At 41.7% G+C, this 27,820-nt stretch overlaps 1 protein-coding gene across 10 annotated transcripts in view; it reads right to left on the reverse strand.

The window, feature by feature from the left end:
- The window catches only part of CAPRIN1 (cell cycle associated protein 1), a 52,091-nt gene extending 24,977 nt beyond the window's left edge, over positions 1 to 27,114 (reverse strand). For 2 of the 10 annotated variants that reach the window (XM_060261746.1, XM_060261743.1), the window contains exons 1-6: positions 26,723 to 27,114; positions 26,147 to 26,359; positions 14,612 to 14,674; positions 12,186 to 12,272; positions 4,172 to 4,410; positions 3,990 to 4,072 (exon numbers count right to left, since the gene is read on the reverse strand). In XM_060261746.1, the coding sequence (XP_060117729.1) occupies positions 3,990 to 4,072; positions 4,172 to 4,410; positions 12,186 to 12,272; positions 14,612 to 14,674; positions 26,147 to 26,353 (679 nt within the window). In that variant the 5' untranslated portion in view covers positions 26,354 to 26,359; positions 26,723 to 27,114. Of the gene's footprint in view, positions 1 to 3,989; positions 4,073 to 4,171; positions 4,411 to 12,185; positions 12,273 to 14,611; positions 14,675 to 26,146; positions 26,675 to 26,722 lie in introns of those variants that run through there. The other 8 variants (XM_060261747.1, XM_060261742.1, XM_060261748.1 and 5 more) reach the window with 7 other exon arrangements.
- Positions 27,115 to 27,820: the final 706 nt, after the last annotated feature.

Here is a 27,820-nt window from a genome sequence, read left to right on the forward strand (position 1 = left end):
ATGTTGTTTACCTTGACTTTCAGAAAGCTTTTGATAAAGGTCCTCATCAAAGGCTCCTTAGTAAGCTCGAGAGTCATGGAGTAAAAGGACAGGTCCTCTTTTGGATCAAAAACTGGCTAATTAATAGGAAGCAGAGAGTGAGTATAAATGGGCAGTTTTCGCAGTGGAGGACGGTAAGCAGTGGGGTGCTGCAGGGCTCAGTACTGAGTCCCATGCTCTTTAACTTGTTCATAAATGATTTGAAGTTGGGAGTAAGCAGTGAAGTGGCCAAGATTGCAGATGACACTAAATTGTTCAGGGTGGTGAGAACCAGAGAGGATTGTGAGGCACTCCAAAGGGATCTGTTGAGGCTGGGTGAGTGGGCATCAACATGGCAGATAAGGTTCAATGTGGCCAAGTGCAAAGTAATGCACATTGGGGCCAAGAATCCCAGCTACAAATACAAGTTGATGGGATGTGAACTGGCAGAGACTGACCAAGAGAGAGATCTTGGGGTCGCGGTGGATAACTCACTGAAAATGTCAAGACAGTGTGCGACTGCAATAAAAAAAGGCCAACGCCATGCTGGGAATTATTAGGAAGGGAAATGAAAACAAATCAGCCAGTATCATAATGCCCCTGTATAAATCGATGGTGCGGTCTCATTTGGAATACTGTGTACAATTCTGGTCACCGCACCTCAAAAAGGATATTATAGCATTGGAAAAAGTCCAGAAAAGGGCAACTAGAATGATTAAAGGGTTGGAACGCTTTCCCTATGAAGAAAGGTTAAAACGCTTGGGGCTCTTTAGCTTGGAGAAACGTCGACTGCGGGGTGACATGATAGAGGTTTACAAGATTATGCATGGGATGGAGAAAGTAGAGAAAGAAGTACTTTTCTCCCTTTCTCACAATACAAGAACTCATGGGCATTCAATGAAATTGCTGAGCAGTCAGATTAAAACAGATAAAAGGAAGTAGTTCTTCACCCAAAGGGTGATTAACATGTGGAATTCACTGCCACAGGTGGTGGCGTCTACAAGCATATCCAGCTTCAAGAAGGGGTTAGATAAAAATATGGAGATGTCCAGCAGTGGCTATTAGCACAGTGTGTTTATATATGTGTATATATATGTATGTATGTGTATATATATGTGTGTGTGTGTGTGTATATGTAACTTTTTTTTTGGACACTGTGTGACACAGAGTGTTGGACTGGATGGGCCATTGGCCTGATCCAACATGGCTTCTCTTATGTTCTTATTCTCAGGAAGTTCATTCTATATCACAGGTGCAGCCACTGAGAAAGCTTGCATTACAAAAGAGCATCAAGGGCCTGCTAAAACTGCCTAATAACTAATGAACAGAACAGTCTTGTGGGGCACACATTTAAAAAGCTCTGTACTTTTTCACGTGTTCTGGTATTTTTCAACTGTAGCTTTAAATTATAATTCTTCTGCTATAATTCTTCACTAATGGCAATTAAAAATCAACTTCACTTTCCTAACTCTAGGCTTAGTGTTTTATTCACCTTCTCAAAGTACAATTGAAGGGAACAATTTCCTGCTATTTGCATATGATCACAATAAGCTAGTTTAGCATGTGTTATACCATACATAAGAGAGTCAAACACATACATCAGTCATCCAGCTAGATTTCTATAAAACATTTGCTACATGATCTTCTCCCAACTATCAATTTCTACTATCTTTTTCTTGCATGCATAGGAAACTTCTATTTCTTTTCTTTATGAAATAGACTTTTGTTTAGAAAGATATTTTAATAAATTACTGGAAAGCAAAGTGTTGCTAAGAACCATCAGTTACACCAGGGGTGTCAAAATGTGTGACCCACAGGACTGATCTGGCTCCTGCAGGGCTGGTATCTGTCCCATAAGCAGCTGCCTGTCTTCTGCTTCCTTCTCCCAGCTGCTACTACATTGCCAGGCCTCTCTGAGGGGGAAGGAAAAAGAGCGCATGCACATGCTGCAGAGAAAACCTCCCCACCCCCCATCCACACTGTCTTCTTGCTTCCTCCACCAGGGCTGCTCCTGAGTTGCCAAGCCTGTTTTACCTTTTTCGGAGAGGGAGGGAGGGCGGTGGACGGAACCAGAGAGAGCTTATTCAAGAAACAGGGAGTTTCATGGAACTTTCAAGACCACCATAGTTTTATTAAAGTTATAAGCTTTTCTCTGCATGCACACTTTGGGGGGGGGGGGGGAGATTCTTCTGACAAGCTCTACTTTGCTGTTTTATTTGAGTCCTGATCACACATGCACACACATTTAAAAAGGGAGGCAGGAAAGATGCATCTAGGACAAGGGAAATTAAAGGGAAATTATTTTGGCTTACTTAGAAAAGTTTTTTTTTTTTAAATAGATTTCTAAGTGCATATCTGGGATTTTAGTTTCTTTCAAAAAGACCGTTTAGGAATTACAGCACTTGGGATTGGATTCCATGGTTTAATGACTGGAAGTAGATGGCTAAGTATTTTAAAAATACATTTATGATTCAACTAGGAATAAAGACCGCTGTGAAGAAAAATACAATGGGCTCTAGAAAGAGGCTCTGAGTGACTGTCCCTTGCTGTCTTCCCACCCACCCAAGTGAATGCATTCATTCTCCTTCAACCTCAAGGGGAACTCATCTCTGCCATCTGGACAGCAGTTGTAATTCTGAGTGATCTCCAGCCCTCACCTGGAGATTACAGGAAACAAGGAGAAGCCTCCATGTAAACCACGTTCTAACTAAGTCTGTGACAAATTCATAAACACTCAACATTCTTATACAGAAACATTCTTAATATTAAATAGACTACAATATGTAACTACATAGAACATATGCAGTGCCAGAGAACTAGACTCGAGAAAATTCCACAGGTAAAGTTCAAATGGTAACACAGTCATTTATTACTTTTCCAGAGGGAATGTCTTCTGTTCAGGTCGCTGCACACTGTTTATCCAATAAGGACCACAGTCCAGTAGAAGACTGAAAGCCGCTAAACAAGCGCCTCCAGATACTAGGATCTCGTTTTCACAAAAAGCTTCATCCAAGCTTCAAAAAACTACACAAAGCCTTAAGGATCCAACTGCTACTGTCTCTGCCCTTCTTCCAATAGAGCTTAGACTTGGTGTTTTGATGGATTGTTCAGTGTTCCTGGGCCCGCAGTAGGTGGGGAGACGGAGGAGTCAGCCAATGGGAACCCAGAGGTGGTGACTGATGCATGATGGGCCAATGGTTTGTTGAGTACACCCATCAGCCAATAGGAGTGCTCTATTTGGCCATCACCAGTAGGGAATTATTATCTATGATGATAAATGATATATTCTAGTTCGACACATAGTCTCCCTCTCTCCCTTCCCATCTCACTGGCTACCTTTCTTCACATTAACACACACCCCTTTGCTTTTTAAACTTATTATCATCACTAGCAGTGAGTGAATTTTGTCCAATCTGAAAGCAACATATTATTTCACTTGGAAAGATCCCCCGGTTCCAGTTCTAACATATAAGAATAATAAAAGCAACCTAACAGCACAGCTTGCAATCTTTATTAGTGAGATCTAGGTTTCCTGTCTCATTACTAATGATGATATATCCACATCTACTACTCCCTCTGCACATCACACCTAATCCAATCAAGCCTATTGCCATTTGACATCTGAAATCTCCTTCATAAAGTTTCTATATCCAATACCTTGTGTTACATTTTATGGCACACATGGTCCAGCCCATCAAAATGACATATTAGATCCGTCCTTCGTAAGAAATGAGTTTGACACCTGAGTTACACAATAGTGATGCACAAGTAGAAGCTAACAAATAGCTTCCATTAAATGCTGAATAAGGTTGCATCAGTATAGAATACAGTATGCTATAAATTAGCATGTTGTTAACTATTCAGATTCTAGACAACTATACACAGTAAACAAATTAACCTGAATATTCCAACAGTTTGGCATTTAGAGCACCACTTTAGCACTATTGTTACAAAAGTGAAAGTATACTTACAGGTTGTTCCACATACAGGTTTTTCCTTTCCTTCCAATAAGTCCCAGAGATGAATGGATGCCTGTTCATACTGATCACTCAACCTTCAACAAAAATTTTAACAGAAGCATAACATACCTCAAAATGTGTACAGTACAAAAGAATTAAATGGATTGCTTCATTAGCCTAATCTATTGCAATACCTCACATTCATGTCCCGTTGAGGTTCAACTAGTTTGTAAAATTCATCTAGCGCTGACAGTTCTGTCTCTGTTAATACCGGCACTCCATTTGTTCCTTGTTTTAGATCATTGCGCACTTCATCATCACCCAACTTGTCCAAAATATACTGTAATTCAAGTACTGTTTTTAAATGTTTTTGTTCAGCTTCTTCTCTCATTAGCTGTTCCCGCCGAGCTGTCTTCTTTATTGTTTTCTGAATCTAATGAAAAAATATAAGTAGTTAAACACAACTGTGACGTCATTTAACTTATAAATGTTCAGTAAAAGCTTTTTTTAGACACCACTTGGTTAACTAGAAACTTCATTAACCAACACATCCAAGACCTGAAGTCTGTTTCACCACTGTACACTCAGTGCTGCTGCTGCCCAGAGGGCCCAGCTGACACCGGCTGCCTGCTTCACTAAGGCTTGACAAGCTGGGCCTGCTAGTCAGCAACACTGAGGAGGCTGTAGGACCCACCACTCATTTGCTACTACCACCCTCTCACTGTCAGGTAAAAGCTTTGTTAACCAGCACATTCAGTAAATTTACAACCACTATTAACCATGGACGCTCATTAACAAAGCTATTACTGTATATGGCAGCTCTGTAGTAAAATAAAGGCATGGAAAACTTTAAAATGCAACATCATCTACACACTTTAGTTGCATTTTACTGTAACTTGCTGGATTCCTTTTATATATAGCTGAAATATTTATGTGTATTAATAACTAGGGTTTTATCTGTTTTATCTGTTTTAAATATGGATCCCTTTATATGTGTAATTTTGATGGATCTACTATTGGAAGCCGCCCTGAGCCACTTGTGGGAAGGGCGGGGTATAAATCTTAAATAAATAAATAAATAAATAAATAAATTTGTAATACTTTCTGAAGAGACATACTCAAGTTCCAAGTTTCAAAGGAAAAATGGACACAAATCTGCCAAAGGATAAATGGAGACAAATCTGAATCACAAGACTGAGAAATCTATGGAACATTTCAACTTTCCAGGACATTCAATGGGTGACCTCAAAGCAGCCGTTTTATTGCAAAGGAACTTCAGGAACAGACTAGAAAGGGAAAATGCTGAGTTGCAATTTATTACAACACTCAGACCAATGGAATTCCCAGGATGTAACAGGAATATTGGTTTCTTATCTCAAAACTGCTAACCTCATTCAGTCCTCACATCTGTACTCTCACCAATCCCCCAGAAGGGTCATACATCCTCTTTATTCTATTTCTTATCGGACGTAATATATTACTTGTAATTGTAATGAGTACCAGGGGTCGTTTTGTAGAAAAATAGGTGGTGGAGCTCAGCCAGGGATTCTTATGCAGCTGCACCTACTATTCAATGGACAAGGTGGCAAGGAGGAGGTGGAACTCTCAGAAAGGTTCAGGAGCTGCACTCCTGTGAGCTCCCACTGAATCCAGGGCCTGATGAGTACCAAAATGTAATGCAATTTGGAATGGCAGATTGGAATGTATTTCTCTGGTCTGGGGAAAGGAGAAATAACTTTATACAACCAATCACCCCACTTCAAAGAAAATGCTGCAAGGTCGCCTCCATGCTTGAGCTTAATGGCAGGGTCTCAATTAATTATTCTCAGCATTCCACACAATTAAGGATACATCTGCCCATCAATCTCCAATTTTGACAAATTTACTTTCTTCACTGTGTTACTCCCCCTCCACCTCCCAAATTAAACCCAAACAAATGGTAATCATATGTATGCCTATTTATTGCTCACCCTCTACCTATATGTATGGACTGGTAATTTCCATTTCATTGTATCTGAAAACATGTGCATGCACACAAAAGCTTATACTGTGAATAAAACTTAAAAGTGTCACTGGACTCACACTTTGTTCTACCGGGACATGGAGTTTCCCCCTCTTTCCACCCCCCCTCCCCCAGCCTTGTCTTGGCTGGGGTTACACTCCTCTTGAAAAACCAGGTTTGCAACTAGGAAGTGCTATTCAATGTTGCAACTACCTTAGGAAATCAGATAGCCATGGTGATTTGGAGTGTTTTTGTCCAGCTTTGGCTGGGGTGTCAGATGTGTCCATTCCTGGGTCAGTCAGCTCTAGCCACAGTGATCCATGCCATAGTTGCATCTAGACTGGATAACTGCAATATGCTCTATTTGAAGCTACCCTTGAAGACTGTTTGGAAGCTGCAGCTAGTGCGGAATGCTGCGGGTAGACTGCTAGTTGGAGCCAACTACTGCAGACTTGTGACCCCAATATTACAGCAATCACACTGGCTACTGATCTGCTCCCAAGTCCAATTTAAGGGTTTTGTCCTTTAAAGTCCTACATGGCCAGGGCATCTGAAGAACCATCTATTCCCATATGTTCCTGCTTGGAAACTGAGATCACAGGCCCTCCTGAATGACCCACCAAAAAAATTTATCTGATGAGTACACAAGAGTTGGCCTTTTTGGTGGAAGTTTTGCAATTGTGAAAGCAGCACCCCAGGGAGAGATTCCTGGCCATCTCACATTTAATCTTTAGGAGGCAGCTGAGGGTGGCATTTGATTAATCCAGGTTTTTTATCTATTATGATTTTAGATTTTTTAAAATACATTTGTACAGTTCCTGCTTTGTTTACACTGTAAGTCACTTTGCCTTCCATAAGGTAGAAATTGTATTATAAATAATAATAAGTTACTATATAGAATGAGGACAGGAACCTAAGACTGGACTCCATTAGCATTCCCCCCCCCGCCCGCTCTCTTCACTACTGTCTTTAAGTGGAGACAAGCTAGAGACAGGGCACAGAGAGGGTGTTGCAAGGCACACTCAAAACTAAAAGCTCGGTGCTAGCAAGAGATAGATGAAGGCAAGAACAATTTCATTTTAGAGCTGCTGTTGGCAGGCAACTCTGTAAATAGGGCACGAAGCACTAGCAGGTGAAAAAACATAATTAAGCCAAGTACCTTGTTCATATCTAAAACAAAACCATACTTAAGATGAACATTGGTTAATGTTCCCTTGTACCCTCTACTGAAGTCAAACCTGATCTCCCCTGGCAAGTTACTACCTTACTGGATCAGGGGAATGCTGTAGACATAGTTTATCTTGATTTCAGTATGACTTTTGATAAGGTTCCACATAGTATCCTTGACAAGTTGGTAAAATGTGGTTTGGATCCTGTTATTGTTAGGTGGATCTGTAACTGGTTGACAGATCACACCCAAAGAGTGCTTGTGAATGGTTCCTCATCCTCTTGAAGAAGAGTGACAAGTGGAGTGCCTAAAGGATCCTGGGTCCTGTTTTGTTCAACATCTTTATAAATGATTTGGATGAAAGAATAGAGGGAATGCTTATTCAGTTTGCAGATGATACTAAATTGGGAAGGATCACAAATATAGTAGAAGAAACAGGATACAGGATGCTCTTGACAGGCTGGAAAACTGGGCTAAAACCAATAAAATGAATTTTAACAGGGATAAATGTAAAGTTCTGCATTTAGGTAGGAAAAATCCAATGCATAGTTATAGGATGGGGGAGATTTGTCTTAGCAGTAATATGTGCAAAAAAGATATAGGGGTCTTAGTGGACCATATGCTGAACATGAGTCAACGGTGTGATGTGATGGCTAAAAAGGAAAATGCAATTTTGGACTGTATCAACAGAAGTATAATGTCTAGATCACATGAAGTGATGGTATCGCTTTACTCTGCTCTGGTAAGACCTCATCTGGAGTATTGTGTTCAGTTTTGGGGACCACATTTTAAGAAGGATACAGACAAGATGGAATGGGTCCAGAGGAGGGTGACGAAAATGGTGAGGGGTCTGGAGACCAAGTCCTATGAAGAAAGGCTGAAGGAGCTGGGTATGATTTGCCTGGAGAGGAGGTGGTTGAGAGGTGATATGATCACCATCTTCAAGTACTTTAAGAGCTGTCATATAGAGGATGGTGCGGAAATGTTTTCTGTGGCCCCAGAAGGTAGGGCCAGAACCAACGAGTTGAAATTAAATCAAAAGAATTTCTGGCTCAACAATAGGAAGAACTTCCTGACAGAGCAGCTCCTCAGGAGGTGGTAGGCTCTCCTTCCTTGGAGGTTTTTAAACAGAGGCTAGATGGCCATCTGACAGCAATGCTGATCCTGTGATTTTAGGGGGAGGTATTTGTGAATTTTCTGCATTGTGCAGGGAGTTGGACTAGATGACCCTGGGAGTCCCTTCCAACTCTATGATACTATCTTCCACAGTTTGTAGGGACATCCAAATCCAGCAACGTAGCCAATGGGGAGGTCCCTTGCCCATAAGGAGAGTTTCTAAAAACAGTCTGCAGCATAATAAACCATCCCACTAACTCCAATTTGTTAAAGTGCCACATTCAAACATCCATTTTGGTTAGGAAATCTTCAGCCTCAGTCCAAGGGAGGGAAGGGAGTACACAGGCCCGAGGATTTCAATCTTGTTTATATCACAAATAAATAGTAGCTTGTTTGTGACATCGGAATGCAGCCTAAGCCTCAAAAGCACATTTAGTTTATTATATAGCATATAGTCACACCCTTAATTCATGCTAAAATATTCTGACTGAATATGATACCAAACAAAAAGAAGTTGATGAAGTCATTGTACTACATGTTCTAGGCAAGTGTATTTTAGTCTAAATTTAGGGATTTAGAACTCACTATAAGTAAACATGAAATGATAAAGAGACAGCCGTCTGACTGCAACCACGAAAACACTTTCATTTTTTAATAACATTTCAAGTACAGAAATAAGACTGAAACTCAATCTCCCAGACTTCAGTAGGTATGTTTAAAAAGCGCACTTCTTCCTAAGGAAATGTATTTCCTTGTAACAAAGCAGAGTGCTGTTTCTTTGCTAAACTTTGCTTCAGCAGACCTCCAAATGTTCAAGCTAACCAGCACTCACCAATTATAGAGGATGAGAAGGGCAACAATGTGAAAAGTTATACTGATGCTCTGTCAGGGTGCATAATGAAAAACATGCAGTAACTATAGCTCACTGGAGTGAGCTTCTGACCCACTGGGTTTCCTGGAACCAGCTGTCATTTGGCTCTGCCCTTCTGAAACTGCTTCCATCAGCAGTCAGTCACTCCACATGCTGCATAAGACAACAAGGCGCCCATCCATCAGCATGCTAGGAACCAGTTTTCACTTGGCTCCCTGCTCTCCCAGAAAGAATTATCTCTGGCAGCAGCCATTCCATCCAGTCATTATGGAACAGATATACATTATCTAAAAGTCAGTGGATGAATATGCTTGGTTTCCTCCCTCTTTCTCCTTTCTTGCAGTATTTAACAGGTCATGTAATTCTGAATTGTACACTGCCTTGAACATAATGAAAAAAGTTATGAAAAAGCATACCTGAATCCTATTTACCAACACCTCAATGATCATTGCAGAGCACACAGAACTCAATGGGCTACACAGAATTCAGTCTCAGTGAAGAAAATGGCTAAAAAAAGGGACATACTACAAATTCATGTTCCCTTCTTCCCTTAGCTCATATTCACACTCTTGCGAGTTAAAGCTGTGGGAAGCCCAAATTGGGACACTACCTACAGCAGGAATCTGTAACCGACTCAGTATGGAACTAAATCCAGCTCTTCAAGAAGGAAAGAAAACCTTTAAATTTAAGTGCACTAGATAGGTAAGGGTAGATGGGATGCTAGAGTAACCAACATGTGAAGGGAATGGCAGCCCAACATTTTTATGGAACTAAAGCAGTTTTAGAGCTGATTTTAAAAAAAGGTAAAGGTAGTCCCTTGTGCAAGCACCAGTCGTTTCCAACTCTGGGGTGACGTTGCTTTCACAACGTTTTCACGGCAGACTTTTTATGGGGTGGTTTGCCATTGCCTTCCCCAGTCATCTACACTTTCCCCCCAGCAAGCTGGGTACTCATTTTACCGACCTCGGAAGGATGAAAGGCTGAGTCAACCTCGAGCCGGCTACCTGAAACCAGTTTCCGCCAGGATCGAACTCAGGTCGTGAGCAGGGAGCTCAGACTGCAGTACTGCAGCTTTACCACTGTGCCACGGGGTTCTTAGAGCTGATTTACATAAAGGCAAATAACAGAAATGTACACCTGCCAGTAATCCAGGTACAAACCATGCATAGATTTACTCTAATTCACTACAACTATTGTGCAGGCTATTTTATTTATTTAAAACATTCATTAACCATCTTTCTCGTGGATTTCAAGGTGGCTCGCAATATAAGGAACATTAAAACAATATAAACAAAACAACTTTAAAAATGCATAAAAGGTCACAATTTTATTTAAAACTTCCAATTAAGACTGTAAATAAAACAAACTAAATCAGTCAAATGCAGTGCTAAATAAAACTGTCTTGTTACTTATAATAAGGTTTTGTGTGTACTATCTCTCTCTCTCTCTCTCTCAACACTCAGCCCAAACCCCTGGACCTAGGATCCCAAAATTTTTGGGGAGTGCATTCCTTCCATGACATAAGTGCCCACTCTGAAGGGATTTTTAGAAATTCCACCCCAAGGGAGTGAAAAGGGGTAAAAAGTGTTTTCGCAAAGGGGTAAAGCTTTGCTGTTTGCCTGGCAAGCTGCTGCCTGCTTGCACACACACACCCAGCCCCGATTGGTCAGCTGTGGAACTCTGTGTTCTCAGGTGAAAATCAGTTAATGGAGACTGCAGACAGTTGAACAGGTGTCCTGACTGACTCATCAACACCCAGCCCAAGCCCCTAGACCTAGAAACCCAAAATTCAGAGACTGCATCCCTTCTATGGTTGGCTGGGAAGGAGATAAGGTTACCAACTCCAGGTTTGGAAATTCCTGGAGATTTGAAAGATGGAGCTTGGAGAGGGGGGGGATCTCAGACAGGTACAATGCCATATGCTCCACCCTTCAAACCAGCCACTTCTTCCTGAGGAATCAGTGTTGCACTCTCCAGGTGAGGGCTGAAGATCAACTCAGAATTACAACTCTCTCCAAATGGCAGAGATCAGGCTCCCTGGAGAAAATGGCTTCGCAGGGTGGACTGTGTGTCATTATACCCTGCTGAAGTCACTTTGGTCCACACTGTGATTTCAGACCAGTCACAGAGTTTCAGCCTAACCTACCTCACAGGGTTGTTGTGCAGATCAAAAGGGGGAGAGGAGAAAGATATACACAGCTCTGGTCCACATTGTGGAGAAAGAATTTACTTTTCCTAGGAAGAGGCTGCAGAGAGGGGGGAGGAGATGGAAAGCTGAAGTCAGATCAGTTCCCCTACAGAAAATGGCTGCCTTGGGTGGGTGGGAAGACACCAAGGTTGGGGCGACTGAATGCCTTCACTTGGGTGAGTAGATGGGAAGACACTATAGGGGACAGTCGCCTACAGGCTCTTTCTAGAGCCTGTTGTATTTCCCTCCACAACGGGCCTTATTCTTACTGCTATATTACAAAACCAATTCTAAAACCAAAACACCCTTCCTAAAACACACAAAAATTATATACCCAGAAGTATTATAACTGGATTAAAGGTAGTTAAAATACCATAGTAAAGCACGGATTTCATACTAGTTTTCCAATAAAGTATTCACAACAACCAGTATTTGCGCTCCAGAAAATTTATGGATTATTAATCAACACTGATCTTTTGCTCAGAGTTTTGACATAGTTTGGTTTTTTAACTCTAAAAGGCTGCAGACCCATGGCCTATGCAAATATTGGTACTCTGTTCACCACTGATAAGAGTGTTGCTGTGTCTAAGGAAGATGTAAGTGATAATCTCCTAGTTTACTCCCGGCCATATCTTTCCTTGAAAATTATCTGCTCCTGACAGACAGAGACCACCAATTATCTAGAACACTGGATAAGAGCAACAAGTACACTTTTAAAGAACAATGTGTCTTTTATAATGTATTTATAGAAGCTGTACATATACTAAATAAAAGATACATGCAGTTCTGCATAAACAATATTTTTAGTGTCAAGCACATTTCTCAATGGCTAATTAGCACTGAATCATCTACATTCTACTTACATCCTGGCTCAGTGCCATGAAACTCCTCTGTAGTTCCTTAGCAAATTCCAGGTTATTACTGACTTCTTGGTATTTGGACACAGCATCCTGCAGGAAGGAAAAAAAATAGTGCGTCTCAAAGGGTGAAAGTGAAGTCTGAGGCTCTGCATGATGTTAATCCTGAGACAAGTATTGACGATTCATCTTCAGCATTTAGATAATTTATTTTATACAGCTTTAGCAAAGCAGTGACAACTGTCAATTCCCTTAATGGTATACCTTGCAGCTCTGCCAAGGTCACTTCTTGCTAGCCACTAAAAACTCGAAGTGTCCATATTTTCTTAGCTACATTCAAAGTTTCCAAATGCTTCTCTCCCGCATCCCCGTCTCATCTTATCCAAGCAAGTAGTATATGCATGGGTGCTGATGGCCACCCAAGGCCATTCAAATCCTGCTTGGTATAAAAAGAAGCTGCATAATCTCATAAATAACCTCTGAGGCTAAGAATTACAGGCTAACTCTTCTGTAACCAGACAACAATTCTTAACAGCTTTGTGATTATTGCCAGTTGGTTACCTACCTCCAAAGTTTCAGGGATAGAAACCAGTCAAAGCATCAAAATTACTGATTTTACTGACCAATTACTGAACAATTTAATTCCAGTCTACTGATGAAGTAAAACTGAGACTTCATTAAAAATATTATTATTTGGCCTCCAATAGCCTTTTTATTGGAAAAATATTTTAATAAAGATAGGACAATGTTTTCATTATCATACAAAATTTAAGGCAAAAAAATTCCTTTTAAAAAATAATCATGTAGTGCAGATAATAAAACAGCAAAATAGTACACTAATGACACCCAACTATATCTATTAATGGGTAGCTAGTCAGATACTGCTCTATCAGTTTTGGCTGAGGGGTTGGAAGCCACAGTGGGATGGTTAAAGCAGATCTGGCTGAGACTGAATCCTGCTAAGACAGAGGTTCTGTGGCTGGGCAGGGAGGATTCAGGCTTGTGATGCCAATTCTCAGCTCTTGGCAACATGCCCTTAACACCAGCACCAACTGTCAAGAGCTTGGGTGTGATTCTGGATGCCTCCTTATCACAAATATTTCCAGACTGGTGTTTTTCCAGCTACACCACGTCAGGCAACTGGCCCCCTACCTGTTCCACCTTGGCCTTGCACAGTAATCTGTGCAACAGTCACCTCCAGACTGGAATGCTGTAACTCACTATGTGGGCCTACCCTTGAGAATGACCCAGAAACTCCAGATGGTACAGAATGCAGCAACGCAGGTCCTTATGGAGAGCCCACAATCAGCACACATTCCACGTGTGCTGTATGAGCTGCACAGATTACTGGTTGAGCACCGGATCAAGTTCAAGGTTTTAGTGCTTACCCTGAAGGCCCTTAATGGTCTGGGACCCACATGTCTTCGGGACTGCCTCTCCTGGTATATCCCCCAAAGGGATATTACACTCTGCTGATATGAACTTGCTTGTGGTCCCCAGCCCAAGAGGTATCCGGCTGCCCTCAACTCGGGCCAGGGCTTTTAATGCCCTGGCCCCAACCTGGTGGAACTCTCTGCCAAGTAACACCCATGCCCTGCAGAACTTGATGCAGTTACGAAGGGCACATAAGGCATCTGATTAAGGATAAGTGACATCATTCATCTGGCTGGCACTCCCCCCACTCCACAAAATGGTAGCATAATTGGAAATTTAGATCGCCATCTGAGTAAATCTGACTGATTTTATTGTAATTGTAATGTTTTAACCTATATAATAGTTTATTTATTGTTGTACACTGCCCTGAGACCTGTTTAAAAGGAATGGGCAGTATAAGAAACAAATTTAATAAAACATATTAAAAATTATGCATAAAATAATCATTATGAAAACATAACATGATTACTGTAAGGTAAGACTTTACTTTCACTTTATATTTGTGTTTTTGCTGGGGAAAAGTTACTGAACCTATTCATTTCTCAACAGTTTTCTGCACTGCATCCACAAGCATTTTTTTCTTGCCTTCTACTTCCCCCAAAATGCAGTAATGAAACAAAAAAAACACCCTACAAATTGCATTCACAAAAACAAAGAAATACTGACTTTACTGACCATTTTTTAAAAACCCTGAAAATGAATGGCCAAGACAAAAAAACTAACTTTTACTGATTTTACTGGCCATTTCCCACTCTTGTTTCCAATGGAGACATACCAGAAGAGATCAAACACATGCTTTTTCTCTCCAAAATTTTCAGGAAATTCCCTGCCTTTCTTTGATACTGTGGTCATCTGATTACAATGCATTCCTAACAGGAAACAACAAAAAAACATAGTTTCCCATTCTTCACATCAGTAATACAGAACTTACTCAAACAAAGCTTAAAATAAGCCTATTATTTATAGGAAGCTCTGCAATAATATATCAATTAATTTACCAGCTGATCTTGGTTAAGACGTTCTCCTTTGTTCATTCTATCTTGATAATCATCAAGTTTGCTCTAGAAACAAAGAAAATACCATCAACAATGTGCACATATATAAATTCATCAAAGAAGTTTAATGTGAATTAGAGGTAGTGATATATTCATGTTACAACTGTCTGAGGAGACATCACAAGTCTGTGCTACTATCTCAAGCAGCAGTTAGAGCTCCCACTAAACAGAATCCTGAGAAGCTACTGTTTTTATCCAGCCCAGACATCCATTTTCAGATTCCTTTCTATTTCAAATTCCACATGAAAACTGGAATCTCACCTTATTTCGATAATTCTTTGCCCATGTTATAATTACTACCACTCTCTTCGACATGATGCTCCAATAACCACATGGATTCACAAGCCTAAAACAACTCTTAAATAGTTGTTATGGAGCATCACCAGAAGGCTTCAACTATAGGTGCTTGTTTCATGCACCCCTTCCAGTACAGCAGCAGGAAAGTTCACACTGAAAGCTGGTGTGGTGTACTGAATTATTAAGGGTGTTAGCCAGTTTGGTGTAGTGGTTAAGTCCTGGACTCTTACCTGGGAGAACCGGGTTTGATTCCCCACTCCTCCACTTGCAGCTGCTGGAATGGCCTTGGGTCAGCCATAGCTCTCATAGGAGTTGTCCTTGAAAGGGCAGCTGCTATAAGAGCTCTCTCAGCTCCACCTACCTCACAGGGTGTCTGTTGTGGGGAGGAGGGGAAGGTAAAGGAGATTGTGACCGCTCTGAGACTCTGAGATTCAGAATACAGGGCAGGATATAAATCTAGTATCATCTTCTTCTTAGACTAGTACCTCGGAGACCCAGATTCTAATCCCCACTTATGCCACAGAAGCTCACCAGGTGACCATGGGCCATTCACACTGTCTCAGCCTCACCTACTTCACAAGGTTATTGTAGGGATAAAATGGAGGAGAGAAGGATGCTGGTGAGAAAGGGAGGGTATAAATGAATTAAATAAATAATGTATAACTGGGAGGGGAGAGTCAAATCAGGCTGTAAGGAAAGCAAGACTAAAGCTGTCATTCTCAATTTTTAGTCAATTCAAAGTTAAACTCAATAAGAAAGGTGATACACCTGATGACTGAAATCTAAGATTTTATTTATTTTAAACATATAAAGTGAAGTCTCAGTTTACCAGTGACCTGCAGATGTTTGTTCCTGGTAGCAAAATATCTTACTTCTAAAGATCAATTACAATAGAAATTGCTCATATGCTGCCACTAAGAAGAGGCAGAAGAATATAATGAGACAATCAAAGCAGTTCTTGTGTTACTCCATAGATGCATACTGTACAGTTTCCCACTTCTAATAACCCACTAAATGCCAAATTTTGCTTATTACATATGGAATCTCAACTCTACAGTTTTGACTGAACTGATTCAAAGAACTGAATCTTGCTGTCATCTACCTACTCCAATATTTCCATCTTCAAATTAATATAGCAATGTTACTTGGATGATCCAGGTAACAAATGCCATTATAAAGGTTATGACAACCAGAGGAAGAGACCCAGGGGGGGGGGGACTCAAAAATAGAAAAAAACTGTCCCTGTCCAAACTTTTGTGCAATTTTTCTGATGGAATAATTTGGAAATATAGGGGGGTGTTTGGGGGGACTTCAAATGGAACACTGAAAATAACCCCCATGATATTATTTATTTGAAATATTTCCATGCCTCCTCTTCATACAGCTTCATACAAACAGAATTCCCAAGACAACAATAAAAATCATTAAAACAAGCTTTTGAAATATAGCATTAAAACAATTAAAAGCAACCATTAAACAAAACACACAAACAGTTAAATCAAACACAGGAAGGAGAGTGAGAAAAATTCCGGACAAAACAGGTACAGTTCCGCTGGCATAAAAACAATATGAGGTGAACAGACAGATTTCCCTGGAGAGAGAATTTCATTATTTTGGTGTCACAATGAAAAGGCAACTCTTTCTCAATAATTTGATAGACTTGCAATTTTTCTTAAAGAAAACAAAGACTTTTATATTTTTAAATGCCATAAATATGTCATATAGTACAATTCAATTTTACATGCTCTCTAGGTCATAAAGTTATTTAATCTAATTATCTTCCGGGACTCAAGACAGCAAAAACCTGCTAAAAAATTCAGCCTCCACCAAAGGCTCCCTTCTCTGGTAAGGAAGAATGCCTTACATGTCCTTCCTAAAAGTAGCAAAGGAAGGTACCTTCCTCACTTGCTCTAGCAGGCCATTTCAAAGTACTGGGCCCATCATCGGGAGAAAGTTGTCTGAATACTGTAAATGACAAATAGGAGTGTACTGGGACCTGTAGATTGATAAAATCATGCATTTTATATTGTTAAATCAGTAAAAGTAGTTTAGGTTTGACAGAAAATAAGTATTGCATATACTGCACACATAGTTTTAATAATGCTAATAATTATTTCTAACTGTTGTAGCTTTTGCAATTTATTGTTGTGACCTGCCCTGAGCCCACTTGTGGGAAGGGCAAATAAAAATCAAAGGAAATAAAATACACATACCTTTCCAAAAAAAATCTTTTTCCCCTTGGGGGAAAAATACTTTTTCTATGGCTTCAACATTTCTGGAAATTTTACATCTACCACAACCACCACTATTGGCTTCCATTATACAGCGCCTTTCATGAGTTTTCCCTTTTTTGCTGGATCTTTAAAATCAGCAGGCTGACACCTTTAATATTTTAAAAAAAGAGCTTGAATGTTTGTTCTACCACGTTTTTTAAGCTTTTTCCTGTAACTTGGTTACTAGCCTCCTCACTGCCTTAACACGTTTTTACTACATTTGTCTCCATCCTGGAGATGCCCAGAATGCAGTACTTTAAGTGGGGTCTTTCCAGTGCTGAGTCATTTTGTAACATTTTGAAACAATGGTCTACTACAGTGGTCTTCATCCCACTTGGCAGGATCCTCCAGTGGGCCATGGATCCCACACTTGATTGCTACTTTTGATGGAAGCTAGATACATCCAGACATGTTGGATATTTGGTACCAGTGCAAAAAAATTTGAAGAACAAGTGCAGTTACCATGGAAGAATATCCATGGCCTACTATATAAACTTTTAGTAACTGAACATTCCATTAGAAAGCAACACCTAGCTTTAAAAGAAATCTTTTTTCCCGTATATTTACTCCTGGATGTGTTTTGTTTTACAATAGTAATATTGACTATTGAGGAAGGTCCTAGGGAGCCAAAACACATATGATCCATTGGTCACAGGATATATCCATCAATTGTATATGCATAACTATTATCTCTGTACGTAAAAAGTGTCAAGATTCTGATATTTGGACCATTTCTTTTAACCTATTTTATCTTTTGCCAGTGTGTACACTACAGCGGATCACTACATCTATTATTGTGGGCAAGAGTCCCGTAGAAGAAATGGTGTGGCCTTTACAGTTAACAAGAGAGTGAGGAAGGCAGTAACAATCTCAAAAATGACAGAATGATTTCGGTCCGTATCCAAGGCAAACCATTCAGTATCACAGTAATCCAAGTCTATGTCCCAACCACTGATGCAGAAGAGGCTGAAGTGGAACAGTTCTATGAAGATCTACAACACCTTCTAGAATTAACACCAAAAAAAGATGCCCTCCTCATCATATGGGACTGGAATGCCAAAGCAGAAAGTCAAAAGGTAGCCAGAACAACCGACAAGTTTGGCCTTCGAGAACAAACTGGTCATAGCAAACACCCTCTTCCAATAACCTAAAAGGCGACTCTACACATGGACATCACCTGATGGGCAACACAGAAATCAGATTGATTATATACTCTGCAATCAAAGATGGAGGAGCTCCTCAGAGTCAGCAAAAACAAGACTGGAGCTGACTGTGGCTCAGATCATGAGCTACTCATTGCAAAACTCAGGCTTTAACCGAAGAAAACTGGGGAAGCCATTAGGCCATTCAGGTTTGACCTTGATCACATCCCTTATGAATATACAGTGGAGATGAAGAATAGGTTTAAAGAACTAGAGTTGATAAACAGAGTGCCTGAAGAACTATGGACGGAGGTTCGTGGCATTGTACAGACAGCATCAATCAGCACCATCCCAAAGAAAAAGAAATGCAGGAAAGCAAAGTGCCTGTCTGATGAGGCTTTACAAATAGCTGAGGAAAGAAGGAAAGTGAAAGGTAAAGATGAAAAGGAAAAATTCACCCAATTGAATGCAGATTTTCAGAGAACAGCAAGGAGAGATAAGGAGGCCTTCCTGAAGGAACAATGCAAAGCAATAGAGGAAAATAACAGAATCAGAAGGACAAGAGATCTCTTCAATAAAACTGGAGAAATCAAGGGAACGTTTTATGCAAAGATGGCCATGATAAAGGACAAAAACGGTAGGGACCTAACAGAAGCAGAAGAGATTAGGAAGAGGTGGCAAGAATACACAGAAGAATTATACAAAAAGGATTTCAATGTCCTTGACAACCAAGACGGTGAAATTGCTGACGATGAGCCAGACATCCTGGAGTGTGAAGTCAAATGGGCCTTAGAAAGCATTACTAACAACAAAGCAAGCGGTGATGATGGTATCCCAGTTGACCTATTCAAAGTCCTAAAAGATGATGCTGTTAAAGTGATGCACACATTATGTCAGCAAATTTAGAAAACACAACAGTGGCCACAGGATTGGAAAAGGTCAGCTTATATTCCAATCCCAAAGAAGGGTAATGCCAAGGAATGTTCAAACTATCGCAGCATTGCACTCATCTCACATACCAGCAAGGTCATGTTAAAGATCCTACAAGCTAGGCTTCAGCAGTATGCGGGAACTACCAAAAGTTCAAGCTGGGATTCGGAGAGGTAGAGGAAATAGAGATCAAATTGCCTACATTCGATGGTTTATGGAGAAAGCACAGGAGTATCAGAAAAACATCTATTTCTGTTTCATTGACTACGCTAAAGTCTTTTATTGTGTGGATCACAACAAACTGTGGCAAGCCCTTAAAGAGATGGACCACCTCACATGTCTCCTGAGAAACCTGTATAAGGGTCAAGAAGCAACTGTCATGATACGGAACAACTGACTGGTTTAGAATAGGAAAAGGAGTTCAACAAGGACGTATATTGTCACCCTGCTTATTTAATTTATATGCAGAGTACATCATGCGGAATGCTGGCCTGGATGAAGCACAAGCCGGAATTAAGATTGCCGGGAAAAACATCAACAACCTCAGATATACAGATACCACCATTCTAATGGCAGAAAACGAAGAGGACCTAAAGAGTCTCTTGTTGAGGGTGAAAGAGGAGAGCGCAAAAGTAGGCTTGAAACTCAACATCAAACAAACTAATCATCATGGCATCCAGCCCCATCACACCTTGGCAAATAGAAGGGAAAGAAATGGAAGTGGTGACAGACTTCATATTTCTGGGATCCAAGATCACCGCAGATGGTGACTGTAGCCATGAAATCAAAAGACGTTTGCTCCTTGGGAGGACAGCTATGGTGAACACGGGCAGTATAATAAAAAGTAGAGATATCACCCTGCCAACAAAAGTTCGTATAGTCAAAGCGATGGTATTCCCAGTAGTAATGTATGGCTGTGAGAGCTGGACCATAAAGAAGGCCGAGCGCAGAACAGATGCTTTTGAGATGTGGTGCTGGAGAAGAATCTTGAGAGTCCCTTGGACTGCAAGAAGATCAAATCAGTCAGTCCTAAAGGAAATCAACCCAGACTGTTCCCTGGAAGGTCAGGTGCTGAAGCTGAAGCTCAAATACTTTGGCCACCATATGAGAAGGTAGCACTCACTGGAGAACATCCTGATGCTGGGAAAGACAGAAGGCAAAAGAAGAAGGGGACAGCAAAAAATGAGATGGCTAGACAGCATTACTGATGTAACAAACACGAATTTGAGCAGACTTCGGAGGATGGTGAAAGACAAGAGGGCCTGGTGTGACTTTGTCCATGGGGTCAGAAAGAGTCGGACTTGACTGTGTGAATGAACAAACACTACAGTGAATGAACAAACACTACAAAAACACTTACTTCTTCACCCAAAGGGTGATTAACATGTGGAATTCACTGCCACAGGAGGTGGCGGCGACCACAAGTATAGCCACCTTCAAGAGGGGTTTAGATAAAAATATGGAGCACAGGTCCATCAGTGGCTATTAGCCACAGTGTATGTGTGTATATAAATTTTTTTGCCACTGTGTGACACAGAGTGTTGGACTTGATGGGCCGTTGGCCTGATCCAACATGGCTTCTCTTATGTTCTTATGTACAGATGGGCACAAATCACAATTTGTGCTTAAAATAGCTGTTTTGTAAGTTCATTCCATGTCAGTTCAGGTACTCATGCTATGGACAACTTGCAAAACTTGTTTTGGGGGCTGTTCATCTGAGCTGTCAATGGCGGGGGATCCTCCTCGCATCGCCCCAGCAAATGTGTCCATCAGAACAGCATCATTTCCATGTGATGTCATCACGCCAGGCACATTCCTGGCACACCAGCGTTCTCAGGCCCTCCCAAACCAAATGAACCAAAATTTGTTCAAATTTAAAAAAACAAAACAAAAAAACCCACTGAATCAGACAAACCAATGAACCACGAAACAAAACGAATCACCATTTTCACATTTCATGCCCATCCCTAGTGTACACCATAATATTTGTGTTCTTGTAATAATTTATTTTGACAGCTTGACCCTCATAAATCACAGCCCTCCCTGCTGGGTCACAACTGTTTTCAGTTGCTTTTTGAAGACTCCTACCTAAGTGTACATATGCTGGGAATATTCCACATCTCCAACCTCTGCATATAGACAGGAGCAGTAAGATAAAATCACTCAACAGTAGAGAGGGCTGCTTTTTATCACAGGCAGATTCAGAGACCAACCTCCCCCCATGTATGCTCTCCCTTGCTTCATCAACTCTCCAGAAAGGGACCCATGTGTTCTAGCATAAAAGCCAGTTCACAGAATTATGCTTACTTAAATAATAAAATGCTATAATCAATTTAACTTAATTTCATTGTTTCACAACAGTTAACAAATCTGTTTCTGTTGCTAGCATAAGCATCAAGCCTGCTGGTAATTCTCTCTGGTTATAACAATATTTGACTAACCAATTAGTCAAATCTCATTAAGTCCCCAAGCCTCCTATTCAGACCTTACATGTCTGCATAATTATATTTATCCCATGGTTTTCCTTATTTAAAAGACAAGAAACCATCTTAATAATATAACAGCAGCAGTGTGTTAACTCTAGAGCTGCCATGTCTCCTGAGAATGGACTCAGCCTATATGCAACCATAGTTTTGGTTGAATCCTAGAATGTCAAACCAATGTGAGGACATCAGTCCTGAGCCCATATCCTTGGCCCTTAAAGCACCCAGCAGGTTCCACGGCTGGGTAAGCAACACTATAAAACCATAGATTCAGGTGGATAACCATGTTGGTCTGAAGCACCAGAACAAACTTTGAGTCCAGTTGCACCTGACTAAAACTTGTTCTACTATAGAACCATGTGAAACCTACGCCCAGACACATATAACTATCCAAAATTAACATTAAATCATTTATCAACTATTTCTATTTAATTTTTTGGAATATAGCTAAGTTGTTTCATAAGTATCATGGGGTTGAAAAACGTATATACTACAGCATATAGAAACAACAGGGAGTCACTGTTAATTCTGGCGTTGTGGCAAGCTCTCCCTCACCACATCAGCTCATCAACTTAAGAATGCAGTAGTGAATATGCAGATTTATGGAACACTCAAAACATTCTAGGTATACACCAAAAATCTAAGGACTGAGATAGTCCTAAGTCAATGTATTTTTATTCTTTACAAGACTTTGAATCCTGGAATTTTCAAAAACTAGAGTTTTGGTGGGAGGGGTGTTTTGCTTTTGCAGTTTCTACACTAAAGTACGTTTCATTCATTTTAAATTTCACTTTCAATTTTAACAGATACTTTTAATCCCATCAGATTTGATAAAGCCAAGCACAGTGGAAACTAGAACTATTCTGTGCTTAGTTCTAAATTATATGAATATGAATGGAATCTTTCTTAAGCGAGAAGGTATCAAGTTTAAAAGTGAAGATTCTAACTAAAAATAACATTTAACTACTTTAAGCATCAATTAATTGATTCAACAATCCTGGGTCACCCCACAGCAGTAGCTGATAAGGTTCATTTGAGACAAGGCAATGCTTCCTCTTCTGTTGGTCTTGATACTCAATGTGGTGTCTGAAGTTCTGTTAGAAAGACAAGCAGATGACCTGATCCACTGCACATATGGAAGCGGGCTTCCAAGTGCAAATTGTGAAACAGTGATGACTTTCAAACGAGAAGCAAAAGACTCAGATTCAAATCCCCATACTCGCATGAAGTTCACTGGCTGAGCTTGGACCAGTAACCTTCTCTCAGTCTAACACACACTACAGGGTTGTAGTTATCTTAATCAATGCTCATCGGTAGGGATGGGCATGAACTGGCTAACAAACAAATGTTTGTCATTAATTTTGGCTGGTTCAAGAAGCAATAACGGCGAACTGAAGAACCACCACAACATTTCATGAGTTCTGATGCAGTTTGTGGGTCATGAAGAGCAGAAAGGATTTAAAACTTTGAATGGTTCATGAATATGAACCAAGTCAGTTTGTCAACCAACCTCCCTGTTCATATGAGTTCGTGCCCATCCCTCCTCACTACTCCCTGATTAACTGCTTTAGTGAACTCTACTTATAACTATTCTTGGAAATGCTTCAGAAGCCACAATTAGACAATGTAGCAGCACAACTTATGAGGAATGGGTGACATGCTGTATATTACAACAATCCATAAAGATATCAATTACTTATCCATTTGCTATCAGGTCAAATTCAAGTTGTCAATTAAAAAAAAGGTATTTGAAGAACCATCTGCTCCCATACATTTTCACCATACATTTTACTCTTTTACACAGGTTCTGCTTTATGTCATCACCCCACCCCCCATAGACAGGAAGAATAGGGCCTTTTTAATAGTGGCACCATGCAGTTTAATGCCCCTTCCTCCCTTTGTCTCCTTTGATCACTTGCTGTTTTTAGGTGCCATTCCAAGTCATTATTTTATCAACAAGGTCTCATTTAGAGGGGAATTCTCTCTATTAATTAGGGGATAATTCATTTATCCTCACACTCCCCAAGCCTAGTATTTTAACAGCTGATCTGATCAGGCTTTCTGCTACTATTCTAAATTTTTATCTGATGCAATTAGTTTTAAATATGACTTAGATTTTTTGTTTTATGAATGTTTAAAACCTCTATTATTCAGGTGTGGATACAGAGAAGCAGTATATAAGTATTTTAACAAATGAACAGAAGGAGGAAAAATTACATGTCCCCTTGAGTTCCATGGAGAAATTTATGCAGTTTCTTACACCATGAATATTATTTAGTGAGTGGATATACATGTCAATGTATGATACTACAGGCACAGACTTTTACAAAGATTTTCTGAGCAAAACACTGACACAAAACATCTGAACAAAGACATTTTCCACATTCATTGGGAGAGAGCTGCTGAGACCCTGGAGAGCCACTGCCAGTCTGAGTAGACAATACTGACTTTGATGGACCAAGAGTGTGATTCAGTATAAGGTAGGTTCATATGTTCATATAAATACATTGTTATAATAAAAATAAGCAATTTAAATTAGATATAAAAGCAGCAAGAAAACCACTGTTATGTTATCAGAATTTGAGAATCCAGGATGAACTCTGGGCTTTTAAATTGGTGTTTCAAGTTAGTGGCTCTACCACTCTGCCCACAATAATGTTACAGGAAATCCTATTACGTGCAACTGACCTAGGTCATTGTGTGAATTTCTTGTCATGGGTTCATGCTGTTATGAAAACAGAACTGTCAGACAAAACACTATAGTGTCTTGTGAAGCGTGCTAGAGGCAAAAACAGACCCTGTCACTCCAGTTCTAAAATCCACTCAAAGTGTTGGTTCTTACCTACAAGGCCCTAAATAGCTTGGGACCAGGGTACCTGAAGGACCACCTCCCTGCTTTAAATCAAACTCACCAGCTGAGATCTTGATTTCAAATTCTGCTCTCTGTACTCTTGCCAGCAAAGGCAAGGCAGGAGGCAACCACAGATAGGGATTTTTTTAGAGATGGTCTCTGAATGTCCTTTCACTTGACGCATGCCAGGTACTTTATTCTCCTTTAAGCAGCATGCCAAACCATCTCTTTTTACCCATACTTCTCTTAGTCTGAGGATTATTTTATCAATATTATTTTTGTCACATCACAACTTTTCAGCTTCCCCACCACAACTTAAAGTTCCACTTATAAGCATCTTGTCATGTCCACTAAAGTCACCAGTTTCATTGAATCTGCATGTTCCCCAATTACAGAGGTGTGTCCTACGCAATGCATATTTATGTAGCATGTATCCAATACTAAAACATGTACTTTTTAGTACAAGTACATGAAGACAGCTATGCATAACTATAGAATGCCCTCCCCACAATACTAGCTTACCTACGCAATCTAAAAATAGGAACAAATACCAGAACACTTGGATTTTAGCTATGTCCTGTGTGCATATTGTATTTAACCAAGCTTATTTTACAATCCTACACAGAACAGCAGCATAAGCTGTTATATGCACAAAAACACAATACCTTGCCACTCAATGGCCAGGCTTTAAAAAAAAATGCTGTGTGCCCACTGTTCATGATGTAATGGAGAACTTCTTTTGTGTGGCTCCAGTTGCTCTGGCCCCCACCCCAAGAAGCCCACGCTTTTGTCACAGACAGAAGCGGCAGCTAAACCGTTGGGAGACATTAATACATGCGGAAGTAATTTAAGCATTCCGTTCACTGGGGTACGGAAGTTTCCACGGGATAGCGAGGTCATGTTTTTCCCTCGAGGGGACTCTTCCAACACCATAGAAATGGCAGCTAAAAAGGGAGTGAAGGAAACTGGGCGCGCGCACGCACACACAGAGCGGAGGCTGCGCGTTTTGGGCAGGAAGGAAGCCTGCCGGGCCTTTGTGCAGCCGCCGCCGCCGCTCATACAATGAGGCTCCCTCCCTGGAAAGAGTCGCTGCCTCTCGCCGCCATGTTGGGACCCGGCCGGCTCCATGTGCCCAAGCCAGAGGAGGGGGGTGGGCAGCGCGGGTCGCTTCTAGCTCAAGCCCATCTCGGGCGGAAGGCAAGCAGAGCTGGAGGAAATGCCAGCGCGGGAGGAGAAAAGCCCGGAGGGCAAAGTAACACCAAAGGCTCCGTGGGGCGTAAGAACAAAGGAAGATCGAAGGCAAAGCCCCCGGGGCCCTTTTGTTCCCACGGCCGGGAGGAGTCGAAGCGAAGATCGTCCTCCAGAGCGAACAGGGCTTTCCGTGCGTGGTGGCCCTTCAGGCCTCATCCCGCTGAGGGGAGCCTCTCGTAGCTCTCTTTCCCCACGAACCTTCCGCCCGACACGCGCTTACAACAACAGGAGGGTAAGGGGAGGCTCCGCACCTTTTTTTTCTCCAGGTTGCGCAATTTCTTGTCGATGACGCCCAAAATCTGCTTCATGGCCTCGGTCTGAACCGAACTCGTGCTGCCGCCCGAAACTACCGCCGCAGCAGCCGCACTCGCTGCAGCCTGGGATGGAGCTGCCGCCACTGCCTCGCTTCCCGCTTTACCGCCGCTGCTGGCCATCGCGCTGTTGGTGGCTGAGGGCATCGCTGACTGAGGAGAGAGCGAGAGCGCGTTACGGGGCCCCGAAGGGGAGGGAGAAGAAGCAAAGCGGATGAACGGACGGGCCGCCAGAGGGGACACAACGCACCGCCCAGATTTCCTTTTATTCTTCTATTCCCCCCGCTTTTCCTCTCCCCGCCAGTTTCGAACACGCGACCTAGCCCACACCTGTCAGCGCGCACACGATTCCAGGCAACCCGATTGATTCGTGTGGTCCGCCAGCAAAACCGCACGCGCGTGCTCGCCATCCACGTGACCGGCAGCCTCACTGCAGCCCCGTGCACCCTCCCCCCCCCCCCCTTGTCCTGCTCAACGGTCTTTCAAGAACCATCCCCTTTTGCTGCCCCTCCTCACCGTGTATGTTTGCGTGCGCGCGCACTCGCGTGAACGGAACCGAGTAAGCCCTGGACGAGGGAAATAACTCAGTGCTGTGCACTCTTGCCGTCAGGGGAGGGGGGATGGCCGCCTATACCCACTCCAGCCCCGGTCACTTGCGCCGCTCCTCCTGCCACCTCTGCACCCAGATACGGGAGGAAAGAGAAGGAAAAGCGTGCGCGCGCGACAGTCGGGCAGGGCATGAGCGATGGGTCCTTAGCTTTTGGGGCTGTCTGCGCACATTGCCTGATTGATAGCCACCTAGCCGCCCATTCTACCCTAACAAGGCATTTGAGTACGCCTTCGCGAGAGCCTGACTTTTCTGCGGCGGGTCTTTCAGGCGCGGCTGTCGCCTAAATATGGAATACATTGGTGAGGGTGAGGTTTGGTGGCTCAGAAGGACCCCAGGGTGGGTGGGGTCCGTTGACGTTTAAAGAAAAGAAAGTAGTCCGCCTCGAGAATCGAGAGTTCGCATGTGGCCTTTTGGTTAGAAATGGACCTCGATGAAAGTGCTGCTTGTCGTAGAAAAACAATTTTTTTCAATCTCGGGGATTTGAAATTCCTCAGTGAGGCTTAAAGGTGCTTAACTTTGGCTTATTCTTTGTGCAGAATCTGCCACAGAGCTGGTTCTCTCAGAGAACTCCCAAGACATAATTTGCTATGGACATCCTATACGGGTCCCGTTAAACCCTATGATTGAAGGTTTTCACAATATTGTTAGTTTTACTTCAGGTTTCTGCAGACTTCTGAGTAGACTAAAGCTATTTACAGCAGAGGTCCCCAACCCTCTGGGCCCTGGACCAGTACTGGTCCCCAACCCTCTGGGCCCTGGACCAGCCTGTAGCAACCAGGCCGTGAATTGTAAAATTATTTCATTATATATACAATGTGAGAAGAAGAAGACAAATTGGATTTATATCCCACCCTCCACTCAGAGTGGGTTACAATCTCCTTTCTCTTCCTCCCCCACAACAGATGCCCTGTGAGATAGGTGGGGCTGAGAGAGCTCTCACACAAGCTGCCCTTTCAAGGACAACTCTGGCTGACCCAGGGCTATTCCAGCAGCTGCAAGTGGAA

Source organism: Heteronotia binoei, chromosome 21 (genome assembly GCF_032191835.1).
Source record: "Heteronotia binoei isolate CCM8104 ecotype False Entrance Well chromosome 21, APGP_CSIRO_Hbin_v1, whole genome shotgun sequence".
NCBI lineage: Eukaryota > Metazoa > Chordata > Lepidosauria > Squamata > Gekkonidae > Heteronotia > Heteronotia binoei.